Source organism: Papio anubis, chromosome 9 (genome assembly GCF_008728515.1).
Source record: "Papio anubis isolate 15944 chromosome 9, Panubis1.0, whole genome shotgun sequence".
Lineage (NCBI taxonomy): Eukaryota > Metazoa > Chordata > Mammalia > Primates > Cercopithecidae > Papio > Papio anubis.
Genome location: NC_044984.1, coordinates 105,752,579 through 105,768,925, shown reverse-complemented (window position 1 = coordinate 105,768,925; position 16,347 = coordinate 105,752,579). Strand labels below are relative to the sequence as shown.

The 16,347-nt window shown below is 44.8% G+C and overlaps 2 protein-coding genes across 23 annotated transcripts in view; one reads left to right on the top strand and one right to left on the bottom strand.

The window, feature by feature from the left end:
* ATXN2 (ataxin 2) overlaps positions 1-14,502 on the top strand; it is a 155,529-nt gene extending 141,027 nt beyond the window's left edge. For 12 of the 20 annotated variants that reach the window (XM_021922950.2, XM_021922947.2, XM_021922945.2 and 9 more), the window contains 5 exons: positions 7,310-7,455; positions 8,093-8,320; positions 9,229-9,303; positions 10,501-10,669; positions 11,512-12,139. In XM_021922950.2, the coding sequence (XP_021778642.2) occupies positions 7,310-7,455; positions 8,093-8,320; positions 9,229-9,303; positions 10,501-10,669; positions 11,512-11,540 (647 nt within the window). In that variant the 3' untranslated portion in view covers positions 11,541-12,139. Of the gene's footprint in view, positions 1-7,309; positions 7,456-8,092; positions 8,321-9,228; positions 9,304-10,500; positions 10,670-11,511; positions 12,140-12,268 lie in introns of those variants that run through there. The other 8 variants (XM_021922943.2, XM_021922941.2, XM_021922937.2 and 5 more) reach the window with 4 other exon arrangements.
* SH2B3 (SH2B adaptor protein 3) overlaps positions 12,731-16,347 on the bottom strand; it is a 44,741-nt gene continuing 41,124 nt past the window's right edge. For all 3 annotated transcript variants that reach the window (XM_009181733.4, XM_003907164.5, XM_009181734.4), the window contains one exon: positions 12,731-16,328. In XM_009181733.4, the coding sequence (XP_009179997.1) occupies positions 16,033-16,328 (296 nt within the window). In that variant the 3' untranslated portion in view covers positions 12,731-16,032. The remainder of the gene's footprint in view (positions 16,329-16,347) is intronic.

The window sequence follows — 16,347 nt, the reverse complement described above, 5'->3', positions numbered from 1 at the left end:
TGTTAAGGGTGTAGACTTGTTGAACAGTATTTTCCTTGTGCCAGTCAAATTATTGAAAGTATTTATATCTGTAAATAATTCAGTTTTTAAAATGGAAATATAATGCAGTTTAGTAAGAAGGCTGGAGTTAATGAAAAATGGAGTTGTTTCAGAAATCAATTTTTGCATACCAAGCAAATGTGACTGGGAAATGCCTAATAATTTCCTTGTTCAGAGAAACTTTTCCTAAACAGCTTTATACATGCACGCACGTATACACACACACACACACACCAAGCCACAAGCTTAGTATAAACTTAAAATGTTTGTTTATATTCTGATAAGAAGAAATTTATGCCTACCAGGATTTTTAATTGAATAGGATTGATGAAATACTAAGGGAAAAACTTTTCAGTCCTGTGCATGGCTAAAGGTTTTAAATATTCAGGAAGGGCCGGGCATGGTGGCTCACACCTGTAATCCCAGCGCTTTGGGAGGCTGAGGCTGGTGGATCATCTGAGGTCAGGAGTTCAACACCAGCCTAGCCAACATGGTAAAACTCCATCTCTACTAAAAAATGCAAAAATCAGCTGTGTGTAGTGGCATGTGCCTGTAATCCCAGCTACTCGGGAGGCTGAGGCAGGAGAATTGCTTGAACTCTGGAGGCAGAGGTTGCAGTGAGCCAAGGTCATGCCACTCCAGTCCAACCTGGGTGGCAGAGTGAGACTCTGTCTCAAAAAATAAAATATTCAGGAAGCAGACCCCTCAGGATGTCTTGAACTCTTAAGCACAAGAGATCATGACCTCTCAGGTCATTATCTTGGACAGCACGGGTCCCCTCTCCCCACCTGACAAAAAGTACAGAAATGGTTGCTCCTTCATGGAGAAAGTCTGGGCAGAGCTTTCTTTCGGAAATGAACTTGTAAGGTACATTTTTCCTATTGGTAGGGCAATTTGTAAAAATAAGGGCTGGATGCGGTGGCTCACGCCTGTAATCCCAGCACTTTGGGAGGCCGAGGTGGGTGGATCACTTGAGGCCAGGAGTTCGAGAACAGCCTGGCCAACATGGTGAAACACTATCTCTACCAAAAGCATGGTGGCGCGCACCTGCAGTCCCAGCTACTTGGGAGGCTGAGGCACAAGATTTCCATGAACCCTGGAGGTGGAGGTTGCAGTGAGCCAAGATGGCACAACTGCACTCAGGCCTGGGCAACAGAGAGAGACTCTGTCTCAAAAAAATAAAAATAAAAATAAGGCTAGTTTCTTGGACTTTGGTATTTAAATGGAAAGAGTACTAATATTTGTAGAAATCCTTTAGAAATTTGTGCCATTAATATTGTCACCTTGTATGAAATATTGTATTCTAGAGGATATTAAGGATTCAGATTTTATGTTAGGTACAACATTTTGAGTTATTTTGGGGTGACTCAATGTCTGACTCTACTAAATGCCATATTAGCATTTAAAATGCATTTGACCTTAAATCTTTGTTAATTATACCATGACTTGGTATCCAAAAATAAACTGATACATACATACATACATATGTATATGTGTGCATATATATATATTATTTATTTGGTGCTAGGAAATGTTAAATTTAATCCTTTAATAGATGCTCTTTAAAAAGGAGTCTTGCTGTATGTATATACTATTAAAGGGGAAACTATGTCTGTGATTGTAGTGTGTAAAAGATAGTGTCAATCGGTGATTTTATTATGTACTCAATTTGAGGTCTCAAATGTAGTTATCCTCACCATCTTACTGTCTCTGTTAGTAGTTTGGTGTCGTTTTCCTGGTAAGTAGCTGAAAGGTCCTTAATCATTACACCTAAGCCTTAATTGCCTTAGCACAACTTCCCTTAAAAGGGAGTATCAGTACTTTTTAAAAGAAACTAACAGTTGGGCTGCTAATTTAATTTGCTGCTTCATTTTCCCCTGTTCTAAGCCATTTTGTGATGGTTTGGTCAAGTTGCGTTTTATTCCCCTTTTGGAGTTTTCAGCTTTCCTTCACTTCCCTTTTTCTGAATTTAACATCAGATTTACAAGTTGGAAGATTTTGTTTTATTTTTAAAGTTTTGCAGTGCTGGTGATCTCTTATGACTTGTGCATCCAAAGTCAAAATGACAAAACCTAGTAACAAATTAAACACACAGCTTTATGTACTGAATTTGCTTCAGTGAGATCACAGCTGAGGAAACTAGTTCTGGAATGTGGTTAGTGTTATTAAGGATTTTTGACTGATCATATATTTAGAATCTTAAATATTTATGTCAAGGAACACTGAGTGGGAAACTTCTGGACTATGTCTGGACCAAAGAAGCATATGTCTTTGATTATCTTTAATCCAAAAGATTTTATGAAGACTTCTTAAGTTTTATAAATAGAAGTTTAACTGATGAATAAATCAGAATTACAAAGAAAATTCACTTTATTTTTAACGTCTCTGGGATCTTTAGCCAGAATGAGCATGTATAACAAAAGCAGTGAAATAATATGCACGGGTCAGAACCCACGGCCCTTCCCGCTGCACTCTCCTTTTCCCTGACTCTCCTGTGTTTTTTCCTTGTTTACCTTATCTTGGTTCCTTTTATTATTATTTTTATTTTTATTTTTTGAGATGGAGTCTCGCTCTGTCATCCAGGCTGGAGTGCAGTCGCGCAGTCTCGGCTCACTGCAACCTCCGCCTCCTGGGTTCAAGCAATTCTCTGCCTCAGCTTCCAGAGTAGCTGGGATTACAGGCGGCTGCCACCACGTCCAGCTAATTTTTTTGTATTTTAAATAGAGACAGGGTTTCACCATCTTGGCCAGGCTGGTCTTGAACTTCTGACCTTGTGATCACCCGCCTTGGCCTCCAGTTCCTTTCTTGTCTCTCTTGTCTTCCAAGCTATTTTTTTCATTGACTTAAATTTTCTTCCTACCCCACTTTGTATCACTCTTACTTAACTGGCCTAACAAGGAGCCGAACTGTATTTTTGTTATGAGTATTGATTTAAAGTATAAGTTTCACATTTCTCCCAATTTATTATTATTATTTATTTATTTATTTATTTATTTGTTTGAGACAGAGTTTCACTCTTGTTGCCCAAGCTGGAGTGCAATGGCGTGATCTCAGTTCACTGCAATCTCCGCCTCCCGGGTTCAAGCTATTCTCCTGCCTCACTCTCCCAAGTAGTTGTGATTACAGGCGCCACCACCATGCCCAGCTAATTTTTGTATTTTTAGTAGAGACGGGATTTCCCCCTGTTGGCCAAGCTGGTCTCGATCTCCTCGCCTCAGGTGATCCTCCCACCTCGGCCTACCAAAATGCTGAGAAGGGAAATATTTCTAATTAACTTTTTAAATTTTGTTTGCAATATGTGATACATATTTTTTACACATCCTTTGTGATTTTTGTTCGTCTTGTTTTTAATCAATGCCTTGCAGTTTACTGGTATTTAGGTAGGGAAAGGATTTTGTTTTTGTTCTTTTAAACAAAGCCTATGTGCATTCACTCAGCTTGAGTATTTGTGCTATGCATGCAGATTAGCTATAGATCAGAACACTGTATTATAGTCTTTAAATATTGGTAAACTTAAATTGCAGAGATGCCTTTTAAAAATGCATAGTAAAAATATTTCATCTTTACTTTTCTCTTCAAGTGATTTCAAGATTTTTACATTTTTCCAGTTGATGAATAACTTAATTATGAGACTTCATGGGCATAATTATTTTCTATATTTATTGTTACTTTTTAATATTCTTAGTACTTTGCTTAGAAGGTAATTAAACGTGAAATTTACAACTTTTTAGTACAAAATTTCTTGAATAAAGTTAAAAAAAAAAACCCTCTGAGATTCTGTACTGTATCTTTATGAACCACCATGAACAGAATTTGGGATTTGGGAATTGCTTTTCCTTAGACAGATTTAGTATTGCTACAAATGACATTTTTAAGAGGCTGGGTTGGGGGTAGGGGTTAGTGCTAATGGTTTAACAGTAGGGGACCATGGACAACTGTAGACATCACTATCCAATAGAACTTTTGGTGGCAAGGTGCGGTGGCTCACGTCTGTAATCCCAGCACTTTGGGAGGCCAAGATGAGTGGATCACCTGAGGTCAGGAGTTCAAGACCAGCCTGACCAACATGGTGAAACCCCGTCTCTACTAAAAATACAAAAAAAGCCAGGCGCGCATTTGGTCCCAGCTACTCAGGAGGCTGACACAGGAGAATCACTTGAACCCAGGAGGCGGAGGTTGCAGTGAGCTGATATCACGCCACTGCACTCCACCCTGGGCAACAGAGCGAGACTCCATCTCAAAACAACAACAAAACTGCGCTGTCTACCATAGTAGCTGCTTAGCTACAAGGGGCTTTTTTATTATTCAAAGATCAATTTTTAGGCTGGGTGCAGTTGCTCATGCCTGTAATCCTAAAACTTTGGGAGGCCGAGGTGGGCGGATCACTTGAGGCCAGGAGTTCGAGACCAACCTGACCAACATGGTGAAACCCCGTCTCTACTAAAAATACAAAAATTAGCCAGGTAATCCCAGCTACTTGGAGGCTGAGGCAGGAGAATCACTTTAACCCAGGAGGCGGAGGCTGTAGTGAGCCAAGATTGCGCCACTGCACTCCAGCCTGGGTGACAGCAAGACTGAGTCTCAAAAATAAACAAACAGGGCCAGGCGCAGTGGCTCATGCCTGTAATCCCAGCACTTTGGGAGGCCGAGGCAGGTGGATCACTTGAGTCCAGTAGTTCGAGACCAGCCTGGCCAACATGGCAAAACCCATCTTTACTAAAAATACAAAAATCAGCCAAGCATGGTGATGCTTGACTATAGTCCCAGCTACTCGGGAGGCCGAGGCAGGAGAATCGCTTGAACCTGGGAGACAGAGGTTGCAGTGAGCCGAGATGGCGCCACTGCACTCCAGCCTGGGCAACAGAGTGAGACCCTGTCAAAAATTAAATAAATAAATAAATACATTTTTAAGATGAACGTAAGATTTTTACAAAAACAAACAACAAACTCGGGCTCGAAATTTACATCAAATCTTTTAGACCAAGTCAGTGCCTATACAACTTGGGGGAGCTGGAAGTAAACTTAATGAGTATGATGATGATGGAGGTCCTGTTAATAAGCCAGCAAGTTAGAAAAAAAGGACTGTCTTCATAGACTCATGAGACTGAAGCTCAGAATTGTTCATCGTTTGTACGTTTGTTCTAGCTCCCAGAAGACATTCACTACCCTTAAAAACATTCAGAGAATATGTTGCCACAGTTTTCTTGTTAAAATGTTCTGGCATATGTTAATTCCTACAGTCTGGAAAATTTTCCCAGTGTATAAACAAAGCTGCTGTGTCCAGTCTAAACTGGGTATGAAGGAATATTAATGCCAGCTGTGGCACTGGCAGTGGATGCACAGGTGATCCTAGAACTGGCTCTTTGCCTTGCCCTTTCCTCTACTAAGAGATGGCTTTGCATCTCGAGATGTAACTGGGCTGGAGAGTTGGTGGCCCTTAGTCCTACAACACCTAGCATTATAGAACTGCTCCATGTGCCTTGCCTAACCCTCTGCACACCATTTACATGGGATATACCCAGAGTCATCTAGTCATCTATGCTGGTGACTCGGCAGCCTTGCTTACCAGACTGCTGGAGCTAGGGTGCCTGGTCCCAAAGCTGTGCTTGCTTCTCTCCCCAATCAGTCCTGCATATGTCTGTGTTCGCTAACACGTTATATGAAGAATGTGGGAAACTATTTTGGAATCATTTCTGTGTATGAGCTTATTATCTTGAGGGATTTTAGGATTCATTTCTCAAGAGAGGGCTGGGAACTATGCCTTGCTAGAGTTGTCTTGAGAACGCTCTGTTCTCAGCTCATTGCCACATGGAGGTTAGTTTTGTATCATCAGTGTGCTGTCCATAGTCACTGGAAGCAGTGAACACATCCTACTCTGCTTCTGATTCTCCACTTACTGTTTTTGAAACACATGAACAGGCCGGACACGGTGGCTCACGTCTGTAATCCCAGCACTTTGGGAGGCTGAGGTGGGCGGATCACTTGAGGTCAGGAGTTTGAGATCAGTCTGGCCAACATGGCAAAACCCCATCTCTACTAAAAATACAAAAATTAGCCGGGCACGGTGGCTCACGCCTGTAATCCCAGCACTTTGGGAGGCTGAGGCGGGTGGATCACAAGGTCAGGAGATCGAGACCATCCTGGCTAACACAGTGAAACCCCATCTCTACTAAAAATACAAAAAATTAGCCAGGCGCGGTGGCGGGCGCCTGTTGTCCCAGCTACTCGGGAGGCTGAGGCAGGAGAATGGCGGGAACCCGGGAGGCGGAGCTTGCAGTGAGCCGAGATCGCGCCACTGCACTCCAGCCTGGGCGAGAGAGCAAGACTCCGTCTCCAAAAAAAAAAAACAAAAATACAAAAATTAGCCAGGTGTGGTGTGGCATGCCTGTAATCTCAGCTACTCGGGAGGCTGAGACAGGAGAATTGCTTAAACCTGGAAGGCAGAGTTTGCAGTGAGCCTGGGCAACAGAGTGAGTGAGACTCATATCTCAAAAAAAAAAAGACATGAAGAAATGGTTTTTGTACCAAGGTTTGGCCCATGCTGCGATTCACAAAGAATTGGCTTTCAGTTCTTATCTTTATTTTGACTTAAACTGGCCCATCATGTTGTCCTTTGAAGTTACTCTAATAAATTTCTTTCTAAAGGGCTGAGGCACTCAGAAGGGAGTTTACTTTTCTATATTTTATAAAGCAAAGGTGGGAGATCCTCCATTAGGGCCTGGGAAGTAAACTGAATGGCAGAGGGGCTGCTGTGATTAGCTGAGAGAGATTGTGGGCCTTCGGCCCTGATGATAGATCCCTGGCCCTGCCACATACCATACACAGTGCCCACACCCCACCACCACCACACCCAATGCAGTCTGTGCCCTCAGGACATTGCTCCAGGGCAGTAGCATGGTGAGGTTAGCCAGATGATGGCCTTGAGCTAAAGAGTGTGCGCCTAAAATGCACTTGTTTGAGTAGTTTCTGCCTGTGCCTTCAAGTCGTGTTTTTGGGAAAACCTAGTGACTGTTCAGAGTAAAAGCAAACTAATTTGATTTTAATATCATATGTAGAGCTGTATTATATGAACCAAATGCTAGTCTGTTAAGCAATAGCTACACTTATTTTTTCAAGACAATGGATGATTTAAATGGAGTCACCTATAGAAATTGGTAGTGGCGTGAGTTATGCATTGTAACCATCAAGAAAGTTCAGTTGATGAAGTGTAGAGAGCGATGCAGGTTGTCACACATCGGTTGTGTACATGCTCCTTTTTCTTTCACTTTAGTTTCCACGGGCTCCCTTGCTCAGCAGTATGCGCACCCTAACGCTACCCTGCACCCACATACTCCACACCCTCAGCCTTCAGCTACCCCCACTGGACAGCAGCAAAGCCAACATGGTGGAAGTCATCCTGCACCCAGCCCTGTTCAGGTAAGGGCAACTCAGAGGTCTGCATGGAGTGGCTTCCTCATCCTAGTATCTGAGTGCTTTCTTCAGGTGCCAGGTATTGCATCGTCAGAACACATGGCATGTCCACTCTCATGAAGATGGATACAGCTGTGCCCTGGGGTGGTTGCTTTTTTTAAGAATCACATTTAAGATACATATTGATAATAGGTGATTGGATAAGCTCTGGAAACTTGCGTTAATGAAAAATCAAATTTAGCATAAGGTTCATAAGGCAAATTCCTATTTGCTTGGGACTTTTAAATTTTAATTAAGGTTTATGTGATGAGGTTATTTTCCTATGAGCTTCTTGAATTATATTTGCTAATGGAGGTAAAGACTCTCTGATATTTGTCAGTTCCCTGGGGCAGTAGTCTTGTTTAACTTTAGTATGCTCAGAAGCTTCTAACTGCCAGGCCGAGAATCAGGCTTCTGCACCCCAGAAAGGAATGTTCAGATGGGAGGCACCTCCAGCCTTGCTCTTACCATCCTGTACATTCCCCTGTACTTTCCATTGCCCCTCATCATAGGCCCACATGTGCAAAGCTCAGCTTTGTGAGTATCCCTTGGCTGCTTTTCATTAAAGAAGTTTTCCTCTCAATTCTTTCCTGTCGCTTTGCAGCACCATCAGCACCAGGCCGCCCAGGCTCTCCATCTGGCCAGTCCACAGCAGCAGTCAGCCATTTACCACGCGGGGCTTGCACCAACTCCACCCTCCATGACACCTGCCTCCAACACGCAGTCGCCACAGAATAGTTTCCCAGCAGCACAACAGACCGTCTTTACGATCCATCCTTCTCACGTTCAGCCGGCGTATACCAACCCACCCCACATGGCCCACGTACCTCAGGTAAACCAGCTTTAGCCAACTTTCTGTGAAGGCCAAGTAGAATGTGAAGGTTATCAGTAAGCAGCTAGAGGCTCTCCCAGCTAGGAAACCCTGTGTGTCATGCCATTTGCCTGTCTCCCTTTCCCGCTCAAATACACGTGATCTGGCCCTAAGGGAATGTTTGTGTGGTTTTGTCATGGGATCAGTGAAGGTGCTGATTGGTCAGTCCTTTAGTTTTCCAACTGAGACCTTAAAAATATCTTTGACTCTGGAATGCAACCCAGTCCTTCTTTCCTTTCTGTGTCTGCTTTGCTACGTCTATATAGCCTCACTACTCTATATATGTGTACATATATATCCCCCTCTACACACTTACCTCGGAAGCCAGGCGGGGATGATGGCCTTCACAGAGTCTCAGCTCTCCGAGGTGACTACTGGGGCCTGTCAACTTGATTGTTACTCACATGAGTTCCAGACACATCTCTCCAATTGTTTTCCCTGGTTATTCATATATCTGCTTTGACCATAAGTTGTACTCTTGAGAGGGCTTGGCCTTGGACATTGGTGCAGTGTAACTAGAAGCTGGAAGCACCCAGGTGGTCCCATTTTTCTTGAAGAGCAGCCCTGGAAGCACTTGGGAGCTCACCTCCAGTGTCAGCTGCTCCAGGTGAAAGGTGTGCTTGCCATCTCCGTGGTTGCTGTTTGCATCAGCTGCTGACAAGGTCCCTGCACTCCAGGGCCCAGGGGATTGTCTTAATGAGGAGAAGGAGCTGCACTGAAGTTGGGCTCTAACGCTGGCCTTGAGGCCCTCCCTGGGGCTGTTACGGGTGAATTGGCTGTATTAGATGTCTCTGCTACTTCATAACAGAACTCTCTGAGGCGGGTCTAAGTGAGACCTGCCACAATGAATTCCATTTCCTGTTAAATAGTGCGCCAGTGAGGCTCTGGCAAGGTGTGGGCTAGAGATGCGACTCAGTTGGATCTATCTCTCAGAAGGCTACCTTGTAAGTAGAGTTCCACAGCTCTGGGAAGTTTGGGCGTCCTCACCCTGCAAAGTTTAGGTTCTGTGGTGTAGCGCACTGCAGTTGATTTGCTTTTTGATAGTGGGGAGGGAAGCCGGTTTGGTCCGTGGCGGCCAGCGTGGTTTGGTGGAGTCAGCTTCATAAGAGCTGGGGTCCTGTAGGTGTCTAGCAGAGGCTGGTGGCTAAGTAGGCATGTGAACTTACATGTAAGTCAGGGATCCCTAATACCTCACTGTGTTTTTGTGCTGAAAGGGCAAAAAGGTTAACACAGGGAAGCTCAAATATGCCATGTACCCATTTGAATACGTGAGAGTAAAAACAGCATTTCATCCAAGGCTCATCATAGTCTAGAACAGTGCACAGTGTGGGAAAAAGGAAACAAGGGCTCTTCCTGGCCCTGCCAACCCCCTGCAGAGCTGGAATCCAGCTAGTTTGGGCTGACTAAAATCACCTTTCCAATTTAACAGTGAGTGAGACCAGGTTGAACTTGGTACAGAGACACTGGGCTGGCCCAGATCTTCCAGGTTACTCCTTTCCGTCTCACTGGAGCCATTAAAAACTCCAACTCCTCCTGCTCCATCAGCATATCTCTCAGAGAGTCACGGGGGCCTAAGAGTCTCTTTTCACTGCCTGGTGAGCAGGCCAGAAGCAGAGGGAGAGAGGCAAATGAACAGAGGTCCAAGTAATTCACATACTGGACTGTGACAGTCTCTGCTTATTAATGTAGTAATCTGCTTTCCTGTTTGAAAGGGATGTTATCTGCAAAATTGCCTCAGGCCCCACATGGCAGCCTGATTCTGAAGCATCATTGAATCTTGTATGATATTAAGTTGAGAAAGCTACCCTTGGATCCGGTGTCTAATCTTTGTGAAGATCTTACCCCATATGTAGAATACAATGATCAGAAATGTCAAGGGCTAGGACAGCACAGCCCTGACTTCGACCTAGGCTCACTTGGTGCCTGCTCCCTGACCCTTCCTTGCAGGATCTACCCAAAGGTGAAGCACATCTTCAGGTCAACAGATAATCTACTAGAGACTGTCCCCAGAGAACAGAACTGGGCCCTGAGGCCCACCATTGCCCTTTCCTGAGAGTCCCAGCCCAGTGAAAGGAACACAGTTGACATGTTGTTGAAGCCGGAGATGTTGCCTGTATGCGTAAAAGAGCTCTCTGTTTCAGGCTCATGTACAGTCAGGAATGGTTCCTTCTCATCCAACTGCCCATGCGCCAATGATGCTAATGACGACACAGCCACCCGGCGGTCCCCAGGCCGCCCTCGCTCAAAGTGCACTACAGCCCATTCCAGTCTCGACAACTGCGCATTTCCCCTATATGACGCACCCTTCAGGTGAGGCGTGTGTGTGCAGGGGCCGCCGGGGCACCCCAAAGCATTCTGCTCGCACAGGTGGAATGGCAGGCAGGGCCAGTGCTTCAAGCCCACATTTGAGAACTAGCAAGACCCATCCAGGAGTGTGCACAGGAGGGACTGTGACGATCAGTTTAGCATCAGGGCCTGAGGCTTCCGGGAGCCGAGTCTGTGTGTGTTCTGATGGTATACAGGATTTGGCTTGATGAGAAGCAGCAGCAGCAGCATTCTGTGTAGCTGATGCATGCCTAGGACTCAGTTGGCCTTCCTTGTTATGATAGGTTGGACAGGGCAGTGTTTTCCTTCCTGAGTCCCAAAAGTCTGACATGTGGGGGGTTATTACCATGGCAGAGTTTGATTGTAGCTCTGGAGAAGATACTGCTGAGAAAGCGCTGTGGATGGACTGGCTTTGAGTGTAGCGTTAGCCCCAGCCTATGCCCTGACCAGGGGAGAGCGCCCTGTGATTGTGCTCTACTACTTGATGGCTGCCATGGCGATACTTCACAGTCTGACCTGTTATTCTGAAAGCAGTACTGGTGCTTGGCTAATATTTGGGGAGGGGGTTTGTTAAGGCCTTTTTTTCTAACCCATGAACAAGTCTTCTGGGAGTTTTACCTGAAGTGGTTTTACGTCTGACTGGTTTGTTTCTACCCACCCACCCAACCCTCCCCACTTTGGTGCAGATGGGAGGGGGGAAAGCGAATTCAATTTTGAGTCTTGTTCAGCTAGCACGAGGATAGTTTACAATCATGTGCTGCAGAGACACTAGGCTGATGTGTAGTGTTGCCAGTTTTCTGTTTCAATGTTCGCTTTTCTTTTTACAGTACAAGCCCACCACCAACAGCAGTTGTAAGGCTGCCCTGGAGGAACCGAAAGGCCAAATTCCCTCCTCCCTTCTACTGCTTCTACCAACTGGAAGCACAGAAAACTAGAATTTCATTTATTTTGTTTTTAAAATATATATGTTGATTTCTTGTAACATCCAATAGGAATGCTAACAGTTCACTTGCAGTGGAAGATATTTGGACCGAGTAGAGGCATTTAGGAACTTGGGGGCTATTCCATAATTCCATACGCTGTTTCAGAGTCCCACAGGTACCCCAGCTCTGCTTGCCGAAACTGGAAGTTATTTATTTTTTAATAACCCTTGAAAGTCATGAACACATCAGCTAGCAAAAGAAGTAACAAGAGTGATTCTTGCTGCTATTACTGCTTAAAAAAAAAAAAAAAAAAAAATCAAGACTTGGAACGCCCTTTTACTAAACTTGACAAAGGTTCAGTAAATTCTTACCGTCAAACTGACGGATTATTATTTATAAATCAAGTTTGATGAGGTGATCACTGTCTACAGTGGTTCAACTTTTAAGTTAAGGGAAAAACTTTTACTTTGTAGATAATATAAAATAAAAACTTTAAAAAAATTTAAAAAATAAAAAAAGTTTTAAAAACTGATCAAGTTAGTGTGTGTCTGTATAAGCTACTTCTACTGTAGGATACTTAATATCAAAGCAGGTGCGCTAAGGGTGTGTTTTTAATATCCCGGAAGGTAGCTGTCAAATGATTTTTCTTCTTCACCTTTAGTTCTGGTTCAAGGTGTCTCTAGAAAAAGACAAGACTGAGCTATTCTCTTTGGTGGATTAGAGATCTGCTTCAGGAGGAGGAAGGTTGGCCAGAGTTGGGCAGCACTGAAATTCCACATCCTCGAGCTGGCACCAATTCTGTAAGCTTCCTTTTTAATATCTCCTGAACCAAAATGAGTGTCATTAGCTGGAAGTTCCCAATTCAGGCATTTTCCTATTTTACCAGTAGGGGGCAGGAGACACTCAGAAAAAAAATGCAATAAAGAAATCCAGAGGGCATGAAGGCTGAAAAGACACAAAGATGTACAAAGCTGCTTATTGACATAGATGGACTCATAAGCATTTGTTAATATTCCCAGATTGCAGTGGGGAGGACAAAGGGAAGAGCAAGTATTTGGGCAGGGCAAGGGTTTTGTAGAGAGACCATGGTCTTAATTGAGCCTTTAAATATTGTGACAGCAAATCAAGATTCTGAAAACTTTTTAATTCACATATAGCAATTTGTACATTATAGCAAAATTTGCATTATTCAAGAATAAGTTACTTGTACAGTACATAAAACAATACATAAAAATTTGCCAAATACCTTCTGCCTATAATGATACAAGATGAATCCACTTTGTTATCACAATGTGCTGTATATTCTAACCAAATACAGGATGTCAGATGTGTCCTTGTTAATATACTCGCAAGTTCCTCTAGCTTGTGGGAGATGTTAGAGCTAACACATTTGCAGTAAGGGACTTAGCCCTGAATAGAAAGCATGAAGGAATCGCAGGCAACCCTCAGGGAAGAGTCCAAGGCCTTGACTTTAGGTTAAGAAACTGTTATGTAAAAATAGTGTTCTCTGGCCCAAGATTTTAATGATTGCTATTCCTTTTTCCTATGGTCCAGAAATGATCAAAGGCAGAAGATTTATACCAGATAAAGCCATATGGATTGCTGGTCTAAAATTCAAGGCAGGTTAGTTGACTTAATTCTTTGGTGCTGGTGACTGTTAGTTTGTAAAAGTTCAATAAAGTCAGATGAAGGAAGTGATGGTGCCGGGAGCTGTCAAGCTCTACTGGTGGGGTCTGTAATTTTAGAGCTAACTGGAGGGATCATGATGTCTACTGTCCAGTTTGGTGCTGAGCCATGGCTCTCGGTAGAAGTTGCTGGCTGGGGCCTGGTCGGGACTAGAAGGAGAGTGGTGGGATGTGCTGTGCCTATGGTGGGCTAGCTGCAGCCAGTGGGGTGCCTGCCCCACACTGCTGCCCACCCCTTCATCAGCTGGGTCTGCTCCCGCACAAAGAAAAGGCGTTGGCTTAGTGTCACTTCTTCCTAGGGCCATGAGAGTTTTTTGTCAGCATGTATTTGAGCTGTCCTGGTAACTTGGACGAGTTTAGAAAGGAAGCAGTCTGGAGGTGGGTGCTTTCCAAATCTCTGCCACGGAATCTGAAGTTGTACTTTGCAGCCTGTTAGAGCTGCCAAGTTTGCTCTACCTGGTGTGCCTCTTGGCACCACCTGAGAGGTATGTGTAGAGAGGCTGCTAAGAAATGAGTGCCCCTGGTGTGAAGACGTCATATCCCAGATGTTTAACTTCTGGCTGGAGGGAAGGAACTTAATTTGGTTCATTATCTACTGGGCATCTTTCCTGTGCGGAGGGGAGGACCAATGACTTTTGAGCTTTCTCCTTTAAAAAACTTCAGACTATTACTTACTCTTTTGGTTCACACTAGTTAGCATTCATTTTCCAGAGAAAGCTGCTTGACTTTGAGGAGATAAAGACAGGTGTCCTTAAAAATGGACTGCAAATCTGGATCAGTGTCAGGTCTGCTTTAGGGTCCATGAAATCACCCAGGAGTGTTGGTACTAAAGTGGTACAGACTGGGCATGGTGGCTCACGCCTGTAATCTCAGCACTTTGGGAGGCCAAGGTGGATGGATCACCTGAGGTCAAGCGTTTGAGACCAGCCTGGCCAACATGGCGAAACCCTGTCTCTACTAAAAATACAAAATTAGCCGAGCGTGGTGACTGGCGCTTGTAATCCCAGCTACTCAGGAGGCTGAGACAGAATTGCTTGAACCAGGAAGGTGGAGGTTGCAGTGAGCCAAGATCGCACCACTGCACTCCAGCTTGGTTGACAAGAGTGAAACTCCGTCTCAAAAAAAAAAAAAAGAAAAACAGTGGTGCAGAGGGGTTTGTTTCCCCACCCTCTGAAAGACCCAAAGCAGAAATCTGACCTCTTGGAGTACAGAGACTAAGTAGAAGGAGCAGACCTAACCCTCCTCCCAGGCAGTCAGTCCTGCGAGTTTTAGGCCAAGGTTTCATTTTAGCCTCTGATTGATGTATCTGTAAAGCTGATCTAAACTCCCAGTTTCCTAGAAGCCATAGCCGTGAGCCTGGGGGTTGTACTGAATGGCTCTGTTGGCACCCAAGAGCAGCTGATTCCACTGTCACTGCCCCCTTGTTTCTGAGCCTCCAGACAAAGATTCTGGGAGGAGCCAGCCCCCCATGAATTGTATCACTTGTATAGATGGAGATTTGACTTCAGGACCTCCCTGGATGGTGGAGATTGTGTGCGCCCATGTGTGCATGGGGATACATTCTCAATCCAATGAAGCAGTAGCCAGCTGGAACAGAACACTGATTGTGGGCTATTAAAAGAGTTTCTCATTAGTTACGGCACCAGATTCTCAGCTTCCATTTTGGCTCAAAAAAGGAGCCCAAAACCCACTTGTGGGATAATTTAATAAGCCATTAGATGCTTGGAGGGCACCGAGCCAGCCTTGTTGTTGAAGGATTTACTAGAAAGGGCCCAGGAGTCCTTCTTCCTTTTTTGCTTGTTCTTCCCCCAACCCCAGTTAAATTAACTATCACTGTAAAGCTGCTGTAAACCAGAATCCAGTTTTTTGTTCGTAAGGCACCAGGGTAGAACTGTTCTTTGCCACCCTATTTCAGTAATTGCCTGAATTTCCCTGAAAGGGTGACATACTTCACTTCTTGACATTTAGGAAGGACAGTGGCCGCTCAGCAGCAGTGACTGTCCCGAGGATGCAGTAGACAAGTCAGCATGCTGGCTCAGACTGTGAATTAGGTAGGGTTTGCATAGCTCTCTCCGACTACAAAAATTGCATGGGTGTTAGTTGAAACAGTGCACTGAAATAAGCAGTGGTTTAGTTTTGAACCTGAATCCTTTAAAGAAATTAGTCTGAGGTAAAATGTTTAAAATCATTTTTGACCTTCAGCTTGTCCCTCTGACAGAGCTTTTGTCCTAAAGCTGAGAGTAGAAGCAGGATTAGGTGTGGTCATCTGTGGCATGGACACAGTAGACCTGCCACATGGACTGACGGTAGATGGGAGAACCGCTTATTAGTGTTCTGGGCTTCCTGATGACCCCCACTTCCCGTAGAAAGTCTGTCATCTGCTGTGACAGTGTCAGTGAAAAAGAGAACAAGTTTCCACTGCCAGCTCTGGCCCTCACCCCAACTCCTTTCTCTAAGAGTAACAGGGACTGGGCATAGGGACCCCGGGCAGGAGCTAGCGGCATCCTCTAACAAGAACTACATCTGTAAACAATAAGGAGAAAGCCAGATGATAGATGAAACTTACAGGAGGGCCCTTCAACAGGCCTAATAGAAGGGTCACGTCCAAACTGGCACGAGCAGTTAACAGTGTCCCTTAAATCTCTCTCTGGAAGGAAGGAAAGATCAATTACATTCACAAGTTCACACTTCTGCCTGTGTTCCTCAAGGGCAGCTGTTGAGGCCTGGAATTCCTCTCTGGTCAGAGAGGTGTGTACTGATTGTCTATGGCCCGCAGGTGGCTCCGGGAGGATGAGTCCATTTCGTAGTCCGAGTCCCGGGCTCGATTCACAGGCTCAGGCTCCAGGTGCCGCAGGCTGTTGGCCAGTTCTTCGGGCGAAGGCACCAGGTGGAAGATCTGCTCGGGGGGTGAGGATCGCCCTGGGAGACCCTCTGGGCTGAGCCCCCGGGGACAGCCAGAAGAGCTAAGGTGGGGAAGGCCCAACTCTGAATCCCAGTGAGGAAGGGAGAAAGGGAACAGGACAGTGTTGCAGGAACCTAGGACAAGTGACCGAGA